Here is a 16,721-nt window from a genome sequence, read left to right as displayed (position 1 = left end):
GAAAGAGTATGCCTTGTGGATATCGGAGAGCAAGCTGTTATTCCAGAAGGAATCAGCAAAAACGTAAAGAGGAGCAAATTTTTCATCGCAGGTACGTCTTCTTGGCTTCCTAGTCAATATGCTTATTTTCCAAAAAATGTAATCCATACCGGCTACTTAAACATGTTAAAATACGATAATTCCCTTAGGTGGAATAGCCGGTGCTGCTTCTAGGACTGCGACTGCACCTCTGGATCGCTTAAAAGTCCTTTTGCAAATCCAGAAAACTGATGCTAATATCCGAGAAGCCATTAGGATGATATGGAAGCAGGATGGATTTTGGGGTTTCTTCCGAGGCAATGGCTTGAACGTTGTGAAGGTGGCACCGGAGAGTGCAATCAAGTTTTATGCATACGAGCTGTTTAAAACCGTTATCGGGGATAAAATGGGCGAAGCAAAAGGGGATATTGGAACTAGTGGTAGGCTTTTTGCCGGGGGCATGGCCGGGGCAGTGGCCCAAGCTGCTATATACCCTTTGGATCTCGTGAAAACTCGGTTGCAGACTTGCTCGGGTCAAGGCGGTGGCGCGGGGCCCAGGTTAGGAGCTCTGACTAAGGAAATATGGGTTCACGAAGGCCCTCGAGCGTTCTACAAAGGTCTTTTCCCATCTCTTCTCGGGATTATTCCATATGCGGGTATCGACCTTGCCGCTTATGAGAAGTTAAAGGACTTGTCCAAGACTTACATTCTACAAGACAGTGGTAATTTCTTCATTTATACAATTTCATTTGCATTTATCCCCTGACTCTCACAAGATTGGATCGTTTTTCATGTTTCTAGAACAACCGGGCCCGCTCATCCAACTAGGGTGCGGGACAATCTCGGGAGCTCTTGGAGCAACCTGTGTTTATCCATTGCAGGTTGTAAGAACAAGGTATGTGTATGGCATATGTCATTTAGCTTCTCATATATACATACACAATTAGATGCCAGTAGATGAGTTTGCTCTCTATCTACTGAAATTGGTTGTATCTTCTTTCTATCTACTGGTGAAACCCATAATATGCTGAAATGTTTCAGGATGCAAGCCGAGCGTGAGACAACCTCGATGTCTGGGGTATTTCGGAGGACATTACGCGAAGAAGGGTATAGAGCGTTCTACAAAGGGCTTATCCCGAATCTTCTCAAGGTTGTTCCCGCTGCAAGCATTACGTATTTGGTTTACGAAGCAATGAAAAAGAGTCTCGAGCTCGAATAACAAGAATCTTTAGAGAAAATCCATGATGATGAAGGAAAAAAAAACAGGGGAATAACAAAAAAAAAAAAGAGCATATGAAAGTAGAAGGTACAGAGATTGTTGAAACAACATATTTCTCTCATTCTTCATTGAGTGAGAGCATAACTTCATGTTGTTAAGTTAAAAAGGTGAAGAAGTCTCGAGTTTTCCTCCGGCTTTGTAGCCTTTGAGTTCTTTACATAGGAAAGGGGATGATGATAGTATTTTGCTTTAGGTCTTTAGGGATGGTATCATTTGCCCTAACGACATGGCAAAGTGGCAAAGTTCTTGTTTGGTGCTTTGGTTTTTCTGCATATGATTCCTCCATAGGATCATATTTTTTGGATAGTTGCAGGGTTTTTTAACTCGTTTTATCGGTATCGGGTTTGCTGCCATTCGAGTTCTTGCGTCGGAACAAACAATGGAATTGTGAGTTTCTTCTTTGCGTTTTCGGTTTCGGGTTGTGTAATGTGTAATACCTGGTCAGATGAGTTTGTGTTTTGTTCGCAACAGTGGGGAGTGTTTCACTGTCTTAGTTAGGGAGGTTTTGATGGAGAAGCAGTGAGGGATGCAGAGAGTGAAATAGGGAACGACGTCTTGCCGTTTTGCGTGAGAACGAACACAATGCACGCCGTTTTGATTGTGGTGATGAAAAAAATCTTTGGAGTTAAGAAAGGGATGAATAGCTAGTCAAATATCGTATCATACACTGTGTTTTTTGAATATAGATGATTGAGTTGCATTGTCATTTCAACTTGGATTGAGCTATCACAAAAATAAAAATTAAAAAAAAAAGAAATTGATAATTTGGAAGAACACTTTACTAAATGAATATCTTATACAGGGGTGGGCGTTTCGGATTTCGGTTTGGTATTCAAGCGGTTCGGTTCGGAAACGGTATTTTCGGTTTTATAAAAAGTGTACCAAACTAGAACCGAATGTTAAACGGTTCGGTTCGGTTCGGTTTTAGTATCGGTTCGGTTCGGAACGGTACCATTATATGAATACTAAATAAGTACCGAACTATAATATTTACACATATATTAGTGGAATATTCGAATTTTGGTTCGATATTCATACGGTTCGGTTCGGTATTCATATGGTTCGGTTCGGGAACGGTTCATTCGGTTCCATAAAAAATGTACCAAATTAGAACCAAACGTTATTCGGTTCGGTTCGGTATGGTTCGGTATCGGGACGGATCGGGTCGGTACTAAATTCTCGAACCGAAGTGTCCACCCCTAATCTTATATTATTTATTTACTTTTATTTCTTCATTTTTTCTTTGTTTACTTTTAACATCTTTCATTTTTTTTTTCACTACTTGTTTGAATTTCGACAGTTTTACAATCAACGACCAATATAAAAATGATTTGTTTGAAATTTATTCTGTAATTTGAAATGATTGATTGTTAAAAACTATTTGATGTAGCACGAGGTGGACGTGCCGGAGTGGTTATCGGGCATGACTAGAAATCATGTGGGCTTTGCCCGCGCAGGTTCGAATCCTGCCGTTCACGATTTTTCATTTTATTTTTCTCTTTTATATATTTTTTCCAGTTTTTATTCACTGTGAAAATTTATCACCAAAGAAACCGAAAAAACAAAATGTGTTATGGTAAAAGAATAGTGTTTCTGTATTACAATATTAATAAAATTATAAATTATTCTGAACTTAATTTTAAAAGATTATTCGAAATTTTATTTATTTTCAATTCTAGTCAAGCTGAATTGGATTTTTTTATAGCTACACTCCATTTTTTGGGTGATATTTCATTATGTGCGGTAAGCTTATTGACGTGTCATTCAATGATTGGTTAAGATTTCGTGTAAGTTCAATATCATTGGTTGAAACACAAAGACAGCCGTCGACGTAGTCCCAAAAAAAATTTTAAAATTTAGAAGGAAAAAAAGGTTCTAGAAGGTAATGGAACCATTGTAAATAACCCCTCATTTTACCTCCCTCTCTTTGTATCACTGTTTTCCTCTGTATCCAGATTCAGATCGGATCCCAAGCTTTAGGGTTCTTCAGCGAGAAAGATGATGGAAGCGAAGGTGATTCTTCGATGTTTCCTCTTCCTTTGCGCTCTTGTTCCTCTGTTGCAGTTCTGCTTCTGCGACGGCGATGCCACGGTACTGGCTTTCTTCTTCTTCTCCTTCTTGTTCGTCTCTGTGGATGTTGTTTTTTCCCGGATTTCATGTTCTTATGTTTTTGTTTATAGCTCTTGTTTTGTTTAAATCTGTGTGTTTAGGTGTTCTACGAGTCTTTTGACAAGCCGTTTGACGGTCGTTGGGTTGTCTCCGAGAAGGAAGAGTATCAAGGTTAGTGAGATCTCACTCTTTCATCTGTTGCGATGTTTTCGTTTCTTGTCTTGTGTTCGTCTGTCTTGAGATTTGTTGCTATTTGCGTTCGATCAAATTCGATGAAGTAGGAGATCTGCGAGAAGATGATACAAAATTTCTGGAACTGTTCTATTGGTAGCTGCGGAGTACTGCTTGATCTTTATTCTAAGCTTGAGGGAGATTGTGTTGATTCTGTGGCCTCCCTAAAACGTCTTGTAGTGTTTCAAATGATAACATTTACTTTTTCTCGTGTTATCGGCAATTGTTTTGTTTCGAATTGAGTATTTGAGGCTGTTCTGGAATTCTTTGTTCCATATGCTATTGTTGGTTTCTCATGAATTCCCTGTATGGTGATGCTGCTTCATCGTGTATGATATATATATATATCACCTTGGGTTTTTTTACACTGTGCGTGCCGATTGGAGTTGGCTTACGTTGTTTATGGTATCAGGTGTTTGGAAGCATGAAAAGAGCGAGGGGCACGATGATTACGGGCTTCTCGTGAGTGAGAAAGCCAGGAAATACGGTATCGTGAAGGAGCTCGACGAGCCTGTGAGTCTCAAGGATGGAACCGTCGTTCTCCAGTACGATGTCCGCTTCCAGAATGGCCTGGAATGCGGCGGTGCATACATCAAGTACCTCCGTCCTCAAGAGGCTGGATGGACCTCTAAGGGTTTCGACAACGATTCACCATATTCTATTATGTTCGGGCCGGACAAATGCGGTGCCACAAACAAGGTGCATTTCATTCTGAAGCATAAGAACCCCAAGAGCGGGGAGTATGTAGAACACCACCTCAAGTTCCCACCATCTGTTCCATTCGACAAACTCTCCCACGTTTACACGGCGGTCATCAAGCCCGACAATGAGCTCCAAATACTGGTTGATGGGGAAGAGAAGAAGAAGGCGAACTTTCTTTCAGCCGAAGATTTTGAGCCTCCTCTAATCCCGCCCATGACAATCTCTGACCCTGATGACAAGAAACCCGAAGACTGGGATGAGAGGGCGAAAATCCCGGATCCTGATGCTGTCAAGCCTGATGATTGGGACGAAGACGCGCCTATGGAGATTGAAGATGAGGAAGCAGTGAAACCGGAAGGATGGTTGGATGATGAGCCGGAGGAGATCGATGACCCTGAGGCGACGAAACCCGAAGATTGGGACGATGAGGAGGATGGTGAGTGGGAAGCCCCGAAGATCGAGAACCCTAAGTGTGGTGATTCTCCTGGTTGTGGCGAATGGAAGAGGCCTATGAAGAGGAACCCTGCTTACAAGGGCAAATGGAGTGCCCCTCTTATCGACAATCCTAGCTATAAGGGTATATGGAAACCGAGGGAAATTCCCAACCCCGATTATTTTGAGCTCGAGAAGCCAGACTTTGAGCCGATAGCGGCTATCGGGATTGAGATCTGGACAATGCAAGATGGTTTGCTGTTCGATAATATTTTGATTGCTAAGGACGAGAAGGTTGCAGAGTCGATCCGGTTGACGACATGGAAGCCAAAGTTTGAGGTTGAGAAAGAAAAACAGAAGGAAGAGGAAGATGCCGCTGCGGCTTCTGCTGATCAGGACGGCCATCTCAAGGGCATCCAGGTAACGTCGTTATCTTTGCCTGAACTTCTCTTTTCTTTTTTGTATCATTGTGTTTTTTTGTTTGTTGTGCTTTGGACATGTAATCTAAAGATGGGTCTTGTGAACGGAACTCGTTTGCAGAAGAAGGTGTTCGAGTTTCTGTACAAGATTGCGGACATTCCATTCCTCAGTGACTACAAGCTCAAGATTCTTGTAAGCCTTTTTTTTCCCTAACATTTCCTCCTCCACCTACTGCATTCTTAAAAAGCCTTTCAACTATTGAACTTATGATCTCTGGATCTGAAGCTCTTGTTCTTGATTGTCTTTAAATGACGCAGGACCTCATCGAGAAGGCGGAGAAACAACCGAACCTAACCATAGGTGTAGTTGTTGGAATCGTGGTCGTGCTCCTCACGCTTGTCTTGAAGCTCCTATTTGGCGGGAAGAAACCAGTGAGTAGTCCATCCATCCAATCTCTAATAGCTTATTTGATTAATAACCAGATAACCGAACCGATGTTGAACCAAATCACATATAACCGAATTCGATATAAAATCGAAAAGTTATAATTTTTTTAAAACCGAAAAAATCAAATCCGATATGAACCGAGTGGGAAAAAGTAATGGAAAAACTGGAAACTTCTTTAGAAAAGGAATATTTTATTTGTTGTAACCAAACCCTAGCCAAACCAAATTGAATTCGATATAAAAACTGAATGGTTATAGTTTTTCTACAACCGAGATAATCGAATTCGAACATAACTGAATCCGAAAAGTTACCCGTGCCAATTTCCTAAAATGAAAAGGTTGTTAAGACGAAATGAAACTGTGCAGGCAAAGGCAGAGACGACGAGCCAGGAATCTGCGTCGGCATCTGCTAGTGAGGAGAAGCCGGAAGAGAAGGAGAAAGAAGAAGAAGAAGAAGAAGAGAAGAAGGGAGGAGCTGAAACTCGGAGGAGACCTACCCGACGAGACAACTGAAACTTGTTGAGTTGGAGTCCAAGTAGAGAACGATCAATAAAAAAAAATTTACAAAACAAGAATATTCACAATCTCAACGTGAATTGTGGGGTTGGTTTTGTACTTCATTTTGTTTTTTTTTCCCTTTGAAGGTATGGAAAAATGTTGCAGGGTTTTGTAAAATTTGATGAGAGATTGTTATGATAAGTTTTCGCTTTAAAATGTTAGTTTCTATGTCTCTTCGTAAAATATTTAATCTATTTTTGTTTTTAAGACACGAATTGAGTTGTTTCATCTGATATAAATTTTTTTTTAAATATGATTTGATGATTTTGTTAAGTTACACCGAAAATTTTCTATTGTAACATTTAAAAGAAACTTTTAAATTCCGTTTTTTTTTATAACAAAATTAAATGTCACTAAAATCTGTTTGGGGCGGAAGATAAAATAGAAATACAAAGGAACAAAAGAGTACTAAAGAAAACAAAGGTATAATTGGGGGGTTTTCATTAAAACAGGAGAGTCGCCATGTACATAATAATGATTCAAACAAAAATTCTATATATTATTAGGTTTTTCGTTTTTAACATTATATTTATGTTTGCGTAGAAAACACATATTTTATATCTGCCACTCATGCAAATAATAATAACACCTCATGTTTCCGTAGAAAAGACATTAATGTATATGTAATCAAAGCGAGAGAAAGGGACTAATGATACAGTAATAAAAAAAAAGAGGGGTATTTGTACATTATTAAGCTTTTCCCTTAGAAGTTCTCCTTGTGGAAAGAGAATTTGGTGCTCGTCTTGTGGGTGAAATCTAGAGCTAGATGCCTCAGCTCCTTCGTCAATGCCGGCGATCCACAGTAGAACACACCTATACATACACACATACACCAACATTATTTCCATATACTATATATCATGATATCCCATAAGATTGTTATTACAAATACAATCCGGTTTAATTAGTACCAAGTACTAATTAATATAATAACAACAATAGAGAATTTTCTCAATTTCTATTTCCTGAATTCTCCTAAAACCGGTTTAGTTTGTATTAGATATATACACTACATGCTTCTATCTATCAGTAATAACAACACACACACACACACACAAAATTCTCCTATTGCATTTTCTAAATCTCCTAATCCGGTTTACTTTTTATTAGATATATAAATGCATGTTTCCATCTATAACTAATAACAACAAATGAGTTTATTTCCACTTTTATTTTATGAATTCTCCTAAATCGGTTTTAATTAGTTTGTATTAGATATATAAATACATGCCTCAATCTACCAATAACAACAAGACAAATAGATTTTCTCCACTTTCATTGTCTGAATTCTCCCAAACCGGTTTAGTATGTAATACTATTAGGTATATGAATACATGCTTTCCATCTAAATAAATTGTTCTTTTTCCACTTGATGATGATTTTGATGAAAAAGAGAGAGAGAGAGAACTCACCAACTTTGGTGTTAGGGTAATCCATGGCGATGCGTTTGTAGACGCTCCTCCAATTGGGCTTAGCGAAATGGGACATAACCCTCGTCCCGGAGACGATGTCCACACCGTTCTTGGCATGGTTCAGTGACTGAAGCATAGCGATGAGAGCAGAACGAGCATCGCCTTCTTCGTAGACACTGGTGCAGTAATTATGCAGCTCTATCACATTGTTGTTGTCCCTTTCCGCCACCTCGTTCATGATGTTCTTGAACCAGTCGAACGAGCCTTGCTCTCGGGTGACCCAGTAGAAGTACGCCCTTCTCGTCCTGAAACTCTCCTTCTTACCACGACCATTGCTATGCGACCCGCTTTCCAGCCCGTTGAGGTCTGCTTGTTCCTTGGCCTTGATGTTGTTGACTATGTCCTTGACGATGCTTATCATTGGGGTGGCTCCTATCCCTAGCCCCACTAGTAGGACCACCTCGTACTTCTTGTAGTCTTGTGCTGGTGCTCCGTACGGTCCATCTATCATTACTTTCGGGAAGCTGTTTTAAAAAAAAGAGAGAGAGAGAGAGAGAGTATTGATCCCTTTCAATTCATTGATGCCACCATTATGAATCTCGCATGCATTTCCAATGTTACAATATACAATCTCTCAACATATTTTTGGTGGGTGATTGAATTTCATTGGGAGAGACTAGGACGGTTACTATAAATGGAATGATGCCTCTATATATGTTATTAAATTTTAATTTTTTTGGTTTGTTATATATAAATTTTTTACTATCTAAACCAATGAATTATGAAATTAAAAATAATAACCCATGTGTAGTCTTGACTTACAAAAAAAGTATATTTCAGTCTTCGGGGAGGTTTGAACCACTTGCATGTGCGTAAATTAAGACATGCATGTGCGTAATTCTTAATTTAAATGTGTCCATAACCATGCCAAAAAAAATTCCAAAATAAAACATCTTCAATTAATTAAATACAACAAATCATATCACTCAACCACCAGCCAAAATCCACAATAATTGTTAGGAAATCACCTAAACCATTTTTAAAAAAATAAAACATATATTTTTCACCAAAAGACAAATCGTGCATGCATGATCTTCTCCTTAGTTTGACAAAATAAGGGTTTAGGTATGATTTAGTCGAGTTTTTTTTATATATATATCGTTATCATGATATAGTGTTAGTTGTATCCCACCAATTCATATGATTGGAGATTCGGACCCACCACTTCCCAACATAAAAGAATATATATGTAGTGGAAATCACGTATATGATATAGTCGGACTACAATCACAATCACGATTATTTCCACCCTTTTTATCGTTATTTCATTTATTAATTGCTTAATACCACCATATATTAAGGGAAGAGGATAAGACTTACTCGGGATTGTTTGCACCGTGCATCATGTCTGCTCTCAGGATTCCACTCACCCCCGCCGGAGGCGGCCTACACACCTACTATCCCCACGCATAACATCACTTACGCACTTCTCCATATAACAATTTCATACGTGCTAATTTCGAAATGGTTTCATTTTACGAAATTTAATAGGACATATATATAAAAAAAAAAAAAAAAGGATTACCTCGGAGAAAACCCCTTTGAGAGCCCGAGTCCAGTCGCCGAGACATTTGATGTGGACGCTGAGGTAATCGTCCTGTGGAGCTGAAGTGATGGAAAACGGATGCCTGCCGACAAAACAATGGTTTTGTTATTATTATGTTTCGGAAAACAATGGGGGTTTGAATGGTTCTGTGTATCATAATATATAGGATCGTACCACTCGAATGGAGAGACGGCAGCACAGTTCACAAACATGTATTGTCCGCTCTTGTATCTGAAGTTGTCGGGCCTCGACATGTGCAGTGCCAGCACGTTTCCGGGGTAGACCGCAACCTTTTTTTTTTTTGTGACAAGTAATATGGTTCAAAAATCTTTAATTTTTACTATGCGATACGAACCCCTTTTTTTGGAATGTATAAAATACGTATTTTAAAATTTACCTTTCGTATGGTGACTGCCTTGATGCTGGACCTGAATGCCCGTATCATCCTCTCGCAGGCGTAGAGCATGACCGGTGCTGCTAAGTACATCCATGTCTGCCCCCCAAGACAACAAGAAGATGAATATCCAGACATGGATCTAATTAAGCTTGTCTACATATGCATTGATACTGTTTGATGGGAAGGGAGGTTCTTTTTATACCGTTTTCTTGTACCATTTCTTGGAGAGGTAGAGGCAGTATCCATGGACCACGAGAAGGATGTAGACTATGACGAAAAGATGGTGGGAGTACCAAAAGGCGTTGAAGCTGGCGAGTTTCTTTAGAGGCCCTGGAAGGTAATTGAGCTTTCCTCTTCTGAACCAAGGAGTTGCCAATGTGAAAGCAATGGCCATCAAGAGCACCATCACTACTCCTGTCACCCCTTCCACCGAGTTCACGAAATGCCAGTAGCTCGTTGGTTGGTCTTTCCCGAAAAACTGTTTCATCGGGCTGTATGCCTCTGGAGTTGCATGCAACAGCCTCGGAAAATCGCATGCCAAGTGAGAAATCGCGTGTATTCCAACCCCGATCGTTACTGCCACCGCTATTACCTGTTGGTTTTTTCACAAATCATTGTCTGAAAACCAGAGAAAGTAGGCATTATTACATTTATTGTGGGGTTTTTTTAGCTATGTACCTTGTGAAAATTGAGGTTGTCGTCGAAAGGGACAGCAATACCGAACCTGGTCTTATTCCTAAGCCAGGTTATGGTGTTTCTGCAAACAGGTAGCAGAATCAGAGCCATGTTTAGTTTAAGCGTTTCGGCTGCACCTTTGGCCACGCATACGCATACTCCAAGAACTTCATATACTGCTCTACGCTTGTACTGCATGAACTTGTACGCGAAGAGTATGGCCATGACTGTGAGCCAGAGGGCAAGAACCCAAACTCTCTTCCAGTTGTCGAGCACGGAATATCTCAGGCCACGGTACCATCGGTTAAACAGGTTCCGGTGACGGTTTGGCTTCAGCTTCTGGCTCAGCATTTGCGACAGATTCTTCCTCTCCCCTGTCGTTATCACAGATTCTGTCGACGCTTGCAACAGAAGGCTCTCAAGACTGTCGAGCTGTTTTAGGATTATGAAGTTTCAGATATCGGAATCAAGAGAAGATGTATGTGTAGGCAAATTGCGGGTAAGTTTTTTTTTTTTACCATAATGTATCCGAGATTATCCGGGTCGAGCTCTTCCATGATCAGGGCAGCATATTCATCTGCCCTCTTCTGGAGAATGGACAGATTGTTCGCGGAGGCACTGAGGCTGATAATCTGTGTAGCATACGAGGAACACAACGGAATCCGATCAGAGAAAAATCAAATCTTCAACTGACCAAATTTCTAAAAATATCGAAAACTATAACCAATAGTAGTATAAACTCAAATCTTGATTCACCTCTCTAACTTCGTCTTCGGTTAGTCTTCCATCGGCATCTTTATCCACCCTGCATTTCATGAACCCTTTAGTCAACTTCAATATTGTGTTCATAAACTGAAATTTGGAGATCCGGAGAAGGAAGCAGAAGAGGAACAGAGTAAAGCAATTGAAACATTTACATGTCAAAGAATGTCTGAAGCCGAGAATCGAAGCTTTGATCATTCATCTGATCCCAGAATTCCTTTAACTGATCCTTCGTAATCAATCCCCCTGTTATCCTTCTTCTTCTAGCTAATGCATCGAACAACTCCAAGGCAAAATCCTTCGAGTTCATGCCTGCATTTTCAGAATTACTCGAATCATTTACAGAACGCATTCATTCAACTTCTACGATCGTAATCGATTCATGGCTTTACCTATGCATTCCCCAAATTTAGACCGAAGCAGCAACCCATCCGTAGTGGCCGTGATCTGATCGAACCGTCTCTCCACCGCGGCCCAACCAGCTCCTCCGTCCTTCTTGCTGATGAACTTAAGGCCCTTTAAGGCGTGAGCTGCTGCCGACTTCGTCCGGTCAATCCGCGGCGGCGCTCGCGGCGGTTTCCTCGCTCCGGAGACCGACGTCAACCGCTTGAGCTCGTGAGAGACCGAGGCGAGTCGCTGCACCACCGACGTCTTCTTCTCCAGGCGCTTCCGTCTCAGTAGCGTCAACTCCGGATCCTCCACGCTCGATCCGCCGTCGGAGGCGGGGGATCTGACGCTGTGTACGGACACCCTGTCCTCATCAACGTCCAATGCGAGGTCCACGTACGGCGGAGCGCGGTGGTTCTCCGCCGCGGATCTAGGGCTCTTCTTCGCCGGTTTTTTTAACGCCGGTGGCAATGGCCCGCCCATCGGACCGCTGTGGTGGGCTCCTCCGTTTGTCGTCGCATCGGCATCGGAGTGGTAGCCTCTTGGTGAATCCGTCACCTCGAAGCTCACTCTCTGCATCTCACTATCTTCAACGATTTGGGGAAAATTCTCCAGGAAACGAAACGGCAATTTCCCAAATAGAAGTAACAGAGATGGAGAACTTCGTATCTCGAAGTTGATCAGAAAAGAGGATCAGCTTATTTCTTGCATCTGAAGCCAAATCTTCGAAAGAAAATGTCGAGGGAAAACGCGGGAAACCGAGAAGATTTCAGGAAAAGCAAACAGGGAAATCAGAGAGGAAATGTAGAAAACGGAATGCACTTTGTAGTTGAGCAATAGAAGGCAAAACGGCGGAAACCGAAGAATTCTCTGCTCGATCGAAATCTTCGTTACCAGAAGAAAAATTTTCCCGAGAAAATGAGAGAAAAACAACTTTCCAGGAAAGGTAGTGATGTACAATGGTGGTTTTAATAACCAGTTAAAGAAGAACTACGTGATAACTCTCCCGCGTCGTGGATATATAAAATATTCAAGGACGAGTAAAATTAATATTTTAATTTGGTGTTTATTTATACTTCTTAATTAAAAATGAATATACAAAAAAAAAATTAGAGAGACGTGATCCAAATCTGACCCCACGAAATTCGTTTTCTCTAAACCAACGGAACCGAACCGAACCTAACTGTTTGACTTTTTTGTAATTTGATTTTTTGAAATAATAAAATATTTAATTATATATATATATATATGATGGAACACATTCGATGTATCTCCAAAGAGTTGGAGACTCAATCCTTTTACGAACACTTCAAACATTTTCGATTCCAAACAGTTCGAATCTTATTGCTTCTCAGTCTCGATTTACATTGCTTATGTTTTGTTATCTCGAAAAAATTGCATAAATAATGGTAAATTTCAACGAAATTACAGCATAAATTTATAAATAAATTGATTTTTAAAATTTTAAGACAAATACACATCTTTCAATTTTCTTAATATACCATATTAAATTAAACAAAAAAATAACAAATGTTAAATTCCATTTATGTGGTTTCAGAAAAAAAAAATAATGACATAGATATTACACAAGTAAAATCCCACTTGGCCAATAAGAGGCCACTAATGCATGAAACTTGATAACTTTTTTTTTCTATTTAGTAATGAATTTGTTTTTTTTCTTTCCCAACTAATAAATAACAAATAGCGTGCATGTGCTACAATAATTTATTCAACACTTAAAACAGACTAATCTTTTTTTAAGTTATTAATTAATGATGCAATTTGTAATATTCACAAAGACATGTTTACATAATACACACTTTCTTAGTCTATAAGAAAGGAAAGTACAATCAAAGATATTTACCATATAAACAGATTAATTTATGCCTTGATATGTCATGTATAGAGATCTTGATTAGAAGTATGCGAACTTCACCCAAGTTTGGGTGGTCTAGTGATGAGAGAATATGTAAAGCATGCTTTTATCTTGGGTTCAAATCCAAGCGTGGGGAGGGGCATTCACCTGAATTTTTCCGTTCGTCTGGGATATGTAGTCGGACCAAAGACCTGATAAACTTTCGAATTATCAAAAAAAAAATGCGAACCTCCTCCGGTGGCTCTCTTTGCTCCTGAAGGTTTGCTTGGTTGCGTGTTGGTTAAGATATCCTTGTCTCGAGTGTAGCTCTCGGTTGGTTGGTCTCCTTGCATATGTGATTCGGTTTGTTCTCCAACAACGAGTAACGGGTTTAAATGCACAACCTTGTTGAGGAGGTTGTCTACTTTGCACCAATTCATCTTTCGCCTCACGGAATTTAAAGAAGCTGTTGAAGATGAAAGATGCAGATGAAAACGTGATGTCTACCTCTCTCTGATTTGGTCGCTGGCTACCATTCGGACCTCTGATTGATCATGTCAGCGAGATAGTAGCGCGATTACTCTGCATGCCTCGCTCAGCAAATGTTGCAGCAACAGTCAACAACTCTAGCCGGAGATTTTTTGGTGCACGTTCACATCGGATGAAGGAAGCGACGCAGTTCTATGGAGACGCAAGGAAGAGGATTTCAGACCGACACTTAGCACAAATGCGACATGGCATCAGATACGACGAGTCCCCTGATATGGCATTGTCTGGTTTTCTGAGGCTGTACCCCGCCATTCCTTTGTTATTTGGCAGGAAAGATTACCGACAATGGACGGGTTACATTAATCACGGGGATTGCATCCGGAGTTGCCGAGTAGATGTCGGAGTGCGTCTCCAGCCGTGCTTCCCCGATGCGCTGAACGGATTCGTCCATGGGCCGGTAGTGACCAAGGATCAGGGATCGGGACTATCGCCAAGATATTGATACAGGTAACAGTTTACGAACTTTGGCGGGAGAGGAACTAACGGATACAGCAGCAGGCCGCGCGAGCCACAATGGGAATACAAAACTCGGCTGTAAGTTACTTGCACCACAAGTAAAAAAATCTAAATGTTATCCTGCAGTTATATTCAATTCATCCAAAATCGAATTCAATTGGATCAAATCCCATTCATAATTTTATTCAAAACAAATTTAATGTCAATTTCAATTATTTGTGATTTTTAAAAAATAAATTGAATCAAATAGAAAAAATCGAATAATATATATATTTTTAAAAAAGATAAACACAAAATAAAAATCTAATTTTAGCTAAATTTAAAACAATTCAAATCAAAATATGATTAAAAAATCGAATATGTATTATTCTTTATATCCAAAATAAAAAATAGTTGAACTAAAATAATAATAAAAACATTGACCTCTAAAATTTCTTACGGACCAACGTTAGATTTAATACAAAATTAAAATTGTAAAAACCGCGTGAATATTAGTTAGTTCAAACCTATTTAAACTTCTCCTTCGTATGAGCATTGTTTTCAATAGTGAACCACGTTTTTTTATTCATTTTCACCCAAAAACATTTGAAACATGTTTTAAATGTTTATTTAGTTATATATAAATATGTTATTTTTTTTAATAATTTGTTTCCAATCTTATTTTAAAAAGTCGTTTCATATGTATTTATACTTATGAACTGTGGTATAATATATATATAAATAGAAATGTGGAATTTATCAAGTATTTATAGCCTAAAATAATTGATAATTCAATTTGACATATTTCTTTCTTTCAGAAATGGTAGGTGAACTGTATTTTGGGCACGTATAAGTCATTCATAGCAGAAGAGTATTAAAATTATACGATATTTCAATAATTGTAATTTTGATATTTATGTCTATGGGTCAAAATACATATAAGGTAGCTATATATATATATGGTATTCTTTGTAATAATTTTCTAATAAAATCCGGAAATTACGATAAAAATACACCTAATACTAAACAAATAAAATAACTCGCAGTATTATCCAATATTTCTGTACTTATACCAAAAAGAATGTTACCAAAAATCTGAAAAATTCGATCCAATAAAAATATATATATATATATACATACATACTCCTTAACCTTAATTAACATTTTGTTATATACGTATATTGCAATCACTATATCTTTATGAAACTCTAAATGTGAATACAATGTATTTTGAAATAAATACGTACGTACATACATACATACATACATAGTTACATGCATGCATACATATACGTGACACGCGTTTTAACATGCATGCTTTCATTGACTTGTCATATATTTCTTCACGATGAGAAAAAAAAAAGTTCCAAACACAAAAAAAGAAGACGATTTTAATTTTATTTAGGAACCCTAAATTGTCCTCGTTAGGCTCCGTCCCTTAAATACTTTGGAAATTAATATCGCTTTCATTTGCTTCCGTGGGAGACTTGTGCGCTCCTGCAGCCTCAAAACGCACCGTTTTTGTCTCCGCCAACAATGTTTTCGCGTTTTGCGTTTTCATTGTTGAATTTTATCGCTTCGATAGAAGCATTTCCTTCGGAAGTTTATTTACAAAGAGATTGCATATAACATGGTTTGGCCACGATTAACGGTCGAATTTTTTTATAATGTTCTTTTCTTTAAAAACAAGAAATAATTTTACTTTTACTTATTATCTAAATATTTCTTCTCATTTACAAAATTCTAGACAAATAATATTTTAGACTTGAGTTTTATTCTTTGTTAACATTTATTTATTTGTACTTTTTTTGTATTCTTTTATGTCATGATTTTAGTTGGGCATAAATATCTTGTTTTGTGTTTCGTACGCAAACGCAAACGCAAACGCAAACGCAAACGTTGCTTCTTTGGAGCCAAACAGCCCCCCAGAGTCGGAATGCATTTTTTTTTCTTTAAATCAATTTTCTTTTATTTTTTCTCGTTGAGAGTTTCTATTTATATTGCAAAAGAAAAAGAAAAAGAAAAATAGATCGGTGCCTTGACGTGTCGTCTTACTCCATCCTTTGCTTCTCCTTCTTTTCTTCTTCTTTCCTCTTCCTTTCCATTATTTTTGTTATTTTCTTCCCTTTCTGTGAAATCGGAATTCATCGCCGGAGATTTTCTCCGTTTCTCTCCTCAGAGCCACCAACAATGGAGGTTTTATCTTCTTCTTCTCCTCTCACGCTTCACTCTCGCTGCCTCTTCTCTTCCTCTGCTCACCGTTTCGATTCTTTCCCTGTTGCTTCTCTCTCCGCTTCTTCGATCTCTTCTTCCACTTCTTCGTATTTCGGAATTTCGTTCTCTAATCGGATCCTTCACCGCTTCTCCGCCGGTTCTTCTAGCTTCCGTCGGTTTCCATCGAGGAAACGCCGGAGGTTCACTCCGATTACGGCGGTTTTCGAGCGGTTC

General features: G+C 39.0%; 4 protein-coding genes and 1 non-coding gene across 5 annotated transcripts in view; 4 read left to right on the top strand and 1 right to left on the bottom strand.

Moving 5' to 3' along the window:
• The window catches only part of LOC104811552 (calcium-binding mitochondrial carrier protein SCaMC-1-like), a 3,582-nt gene extending 1,880 nt beyond the window's left edge, over positions 1-1,702 (top strand). The window contains exons 3-6 of the mRNA XM_010538271.1: positions 1-91; positions 189-740; positions 820-913; positions 1,060-1,702. Of these exons, the coding sequence (XP_010536573.1) occupies positions 1-91; positions 189-740; positions 820-913; positions 1,060-1,237 (915 nt within the window). The 3' untranslated portion in view covers positions 1,238-1,702. The remainder of the gene's footprint in view (positions 92-188; positions 741-819; positions 914-1,059) is intronic.
• Positions 1,703-2,693: 991 nt separating this feature from the next.
• On the top strand, positions 2,694-2,775 carry TRNAS-AGA. The gene has a single exon. It is a non-coding gene; the product is annotated as a tRNA-Ser (tRNA).
• A 433-nt stretch (positions 2,776-3,208) lies between these two features.
• LOC104811551 (calnexin homolog 1-like) lies at positions 3,209-6,368 on the top strand. The gene is made up of 6 exons (XM_010538270.2): positions 3,209-3,388; positions 3,508-3,577; positions 4,050-5,191; positions 5,312-5,383; positions 5,509-5,622; positions 6,004-6,368. The coding sequence occupies exons 1-6, from the start codon at positions 3,296-3,298 to the stop codon at positions 6,148-6,150; spliced, it is 1,638 nt and encodes a 545-aa protein (XP_010536572.1). The 5' UTR covers positions 3,209-3,295; the 3' UTR covers positions 6,151-6,368.
• A 282-nt stretch (positions 6,369-6,650) lies between these two features.
• LOC104811550 (respiratory burst oxidase homolog protein C) lies at positions 6,651-12,401 on the bottom strand. The gene is made up of 12 exons (XM_010538269.1): positions 11,440-12,401; positions 11,203-11,359; positions 11,042-11,090; positions 10,804-10,917; positions 10,289-10,717; positions 9,813-10,202; positions 9,611-9,706; positions 9,388-9,503; positions 9,193-9,295; positions 8,988-9,061; positions 7,608-8,131; positions 6,651-7,008 (listed from the first exon to the last, which is right to left on the bottom strand). Exons 1-12 carry the CDS (start codon positions 12,011-12,013, stop codon positions 6,899-6,901), a joined length of 2,736 nt encoding a protein of 911 aa, XP_010536571.1. The 5' UTR covers positions 12,014-12,401; the 3' UTR covers positions 6,651-6,898.
• Positions 12,402-16,337: 3,936 nt separating this feature from the next.
• Positions 16,338-16,721, top strand: part of LOC104811549 (chaperone protein ClpD, chloroplastic) — a 5,010-nt gene continuing 4,626 nt past the window's right edge. The window contains exon 1 of the mRNA XM_010538267.2: positions 16,338-16,713. Within this exon, the coding sequence (XP_010536569.1) occupies positions 16,464-16,713 (250 nt within the window). The 5' untranslated portion in view covers positions 16,338-16,463. The remainder of the gene's footprint in view (positions 16,714-16,721) is intronic.

This window comes from Tarenaya hassleriana, unplaced genomic scaffold (assembly GCF_000463585.1).
Source record: "Tarenaya hassleriana unplaced genomic scaffold, ASM46358v1 Cleome2, whole genome shotgun sequence".
Taxonomy (NCBI): Eukaryota; Viridiplantae; Streptophyta; class Magnoliopsida; order Brassicales; family Cleomaceae; genus Tarenaya; species Tarenaya hassleriana.
Note: the sequence above shows the minus strand (reverse complement) of the source record. Positions and strands in the feature narration are given on the sequence as shown.

Coding starts and splice junctions, on each gene's coding strand:
- LOC104811550 (XM_010538269.1), bottom strand. CDS start 12,013: ATGCAGAGAGTGAGCTTCGAGGTGACGGATTCACCAAGAGGCTACCAC. Junction 11,091..11,202: donor CTTCAGACATTCTTTGACAT/GTAAATGTTTCA, acceptor CATGAAATGCAG/GGTGGATAAAGATGCCGATG. Junction 9,707..9,812: donor AGAAATGGTACAAGAAAACG/GTATAAAAAGAA, acceptor CTTGGGGGGCAG/ACATGGATGTACTTAGCAGC.
- LOC104811551 (XM_010538270.2), top strand. CDS start 3,296: ATGATGGAAGCGAAGGTGATTCTTCGATGTTTCCTCTTCCTTTGCGCT. Junction 3,578..4,049: donor CGAGAAGGAAGAGTATCAAG/GTTAGTGAGATC, acceptor TTATGGTATCAG/GTGTTTGGAAGCATGAAAAG. Junction 5,384..5,508: donor ACTACAAGCTCAAGATTCTT/GTAAGCCTTTTT, acceptor TAAATGACGCAG/GACCTCATCGAGAAGGCGGA.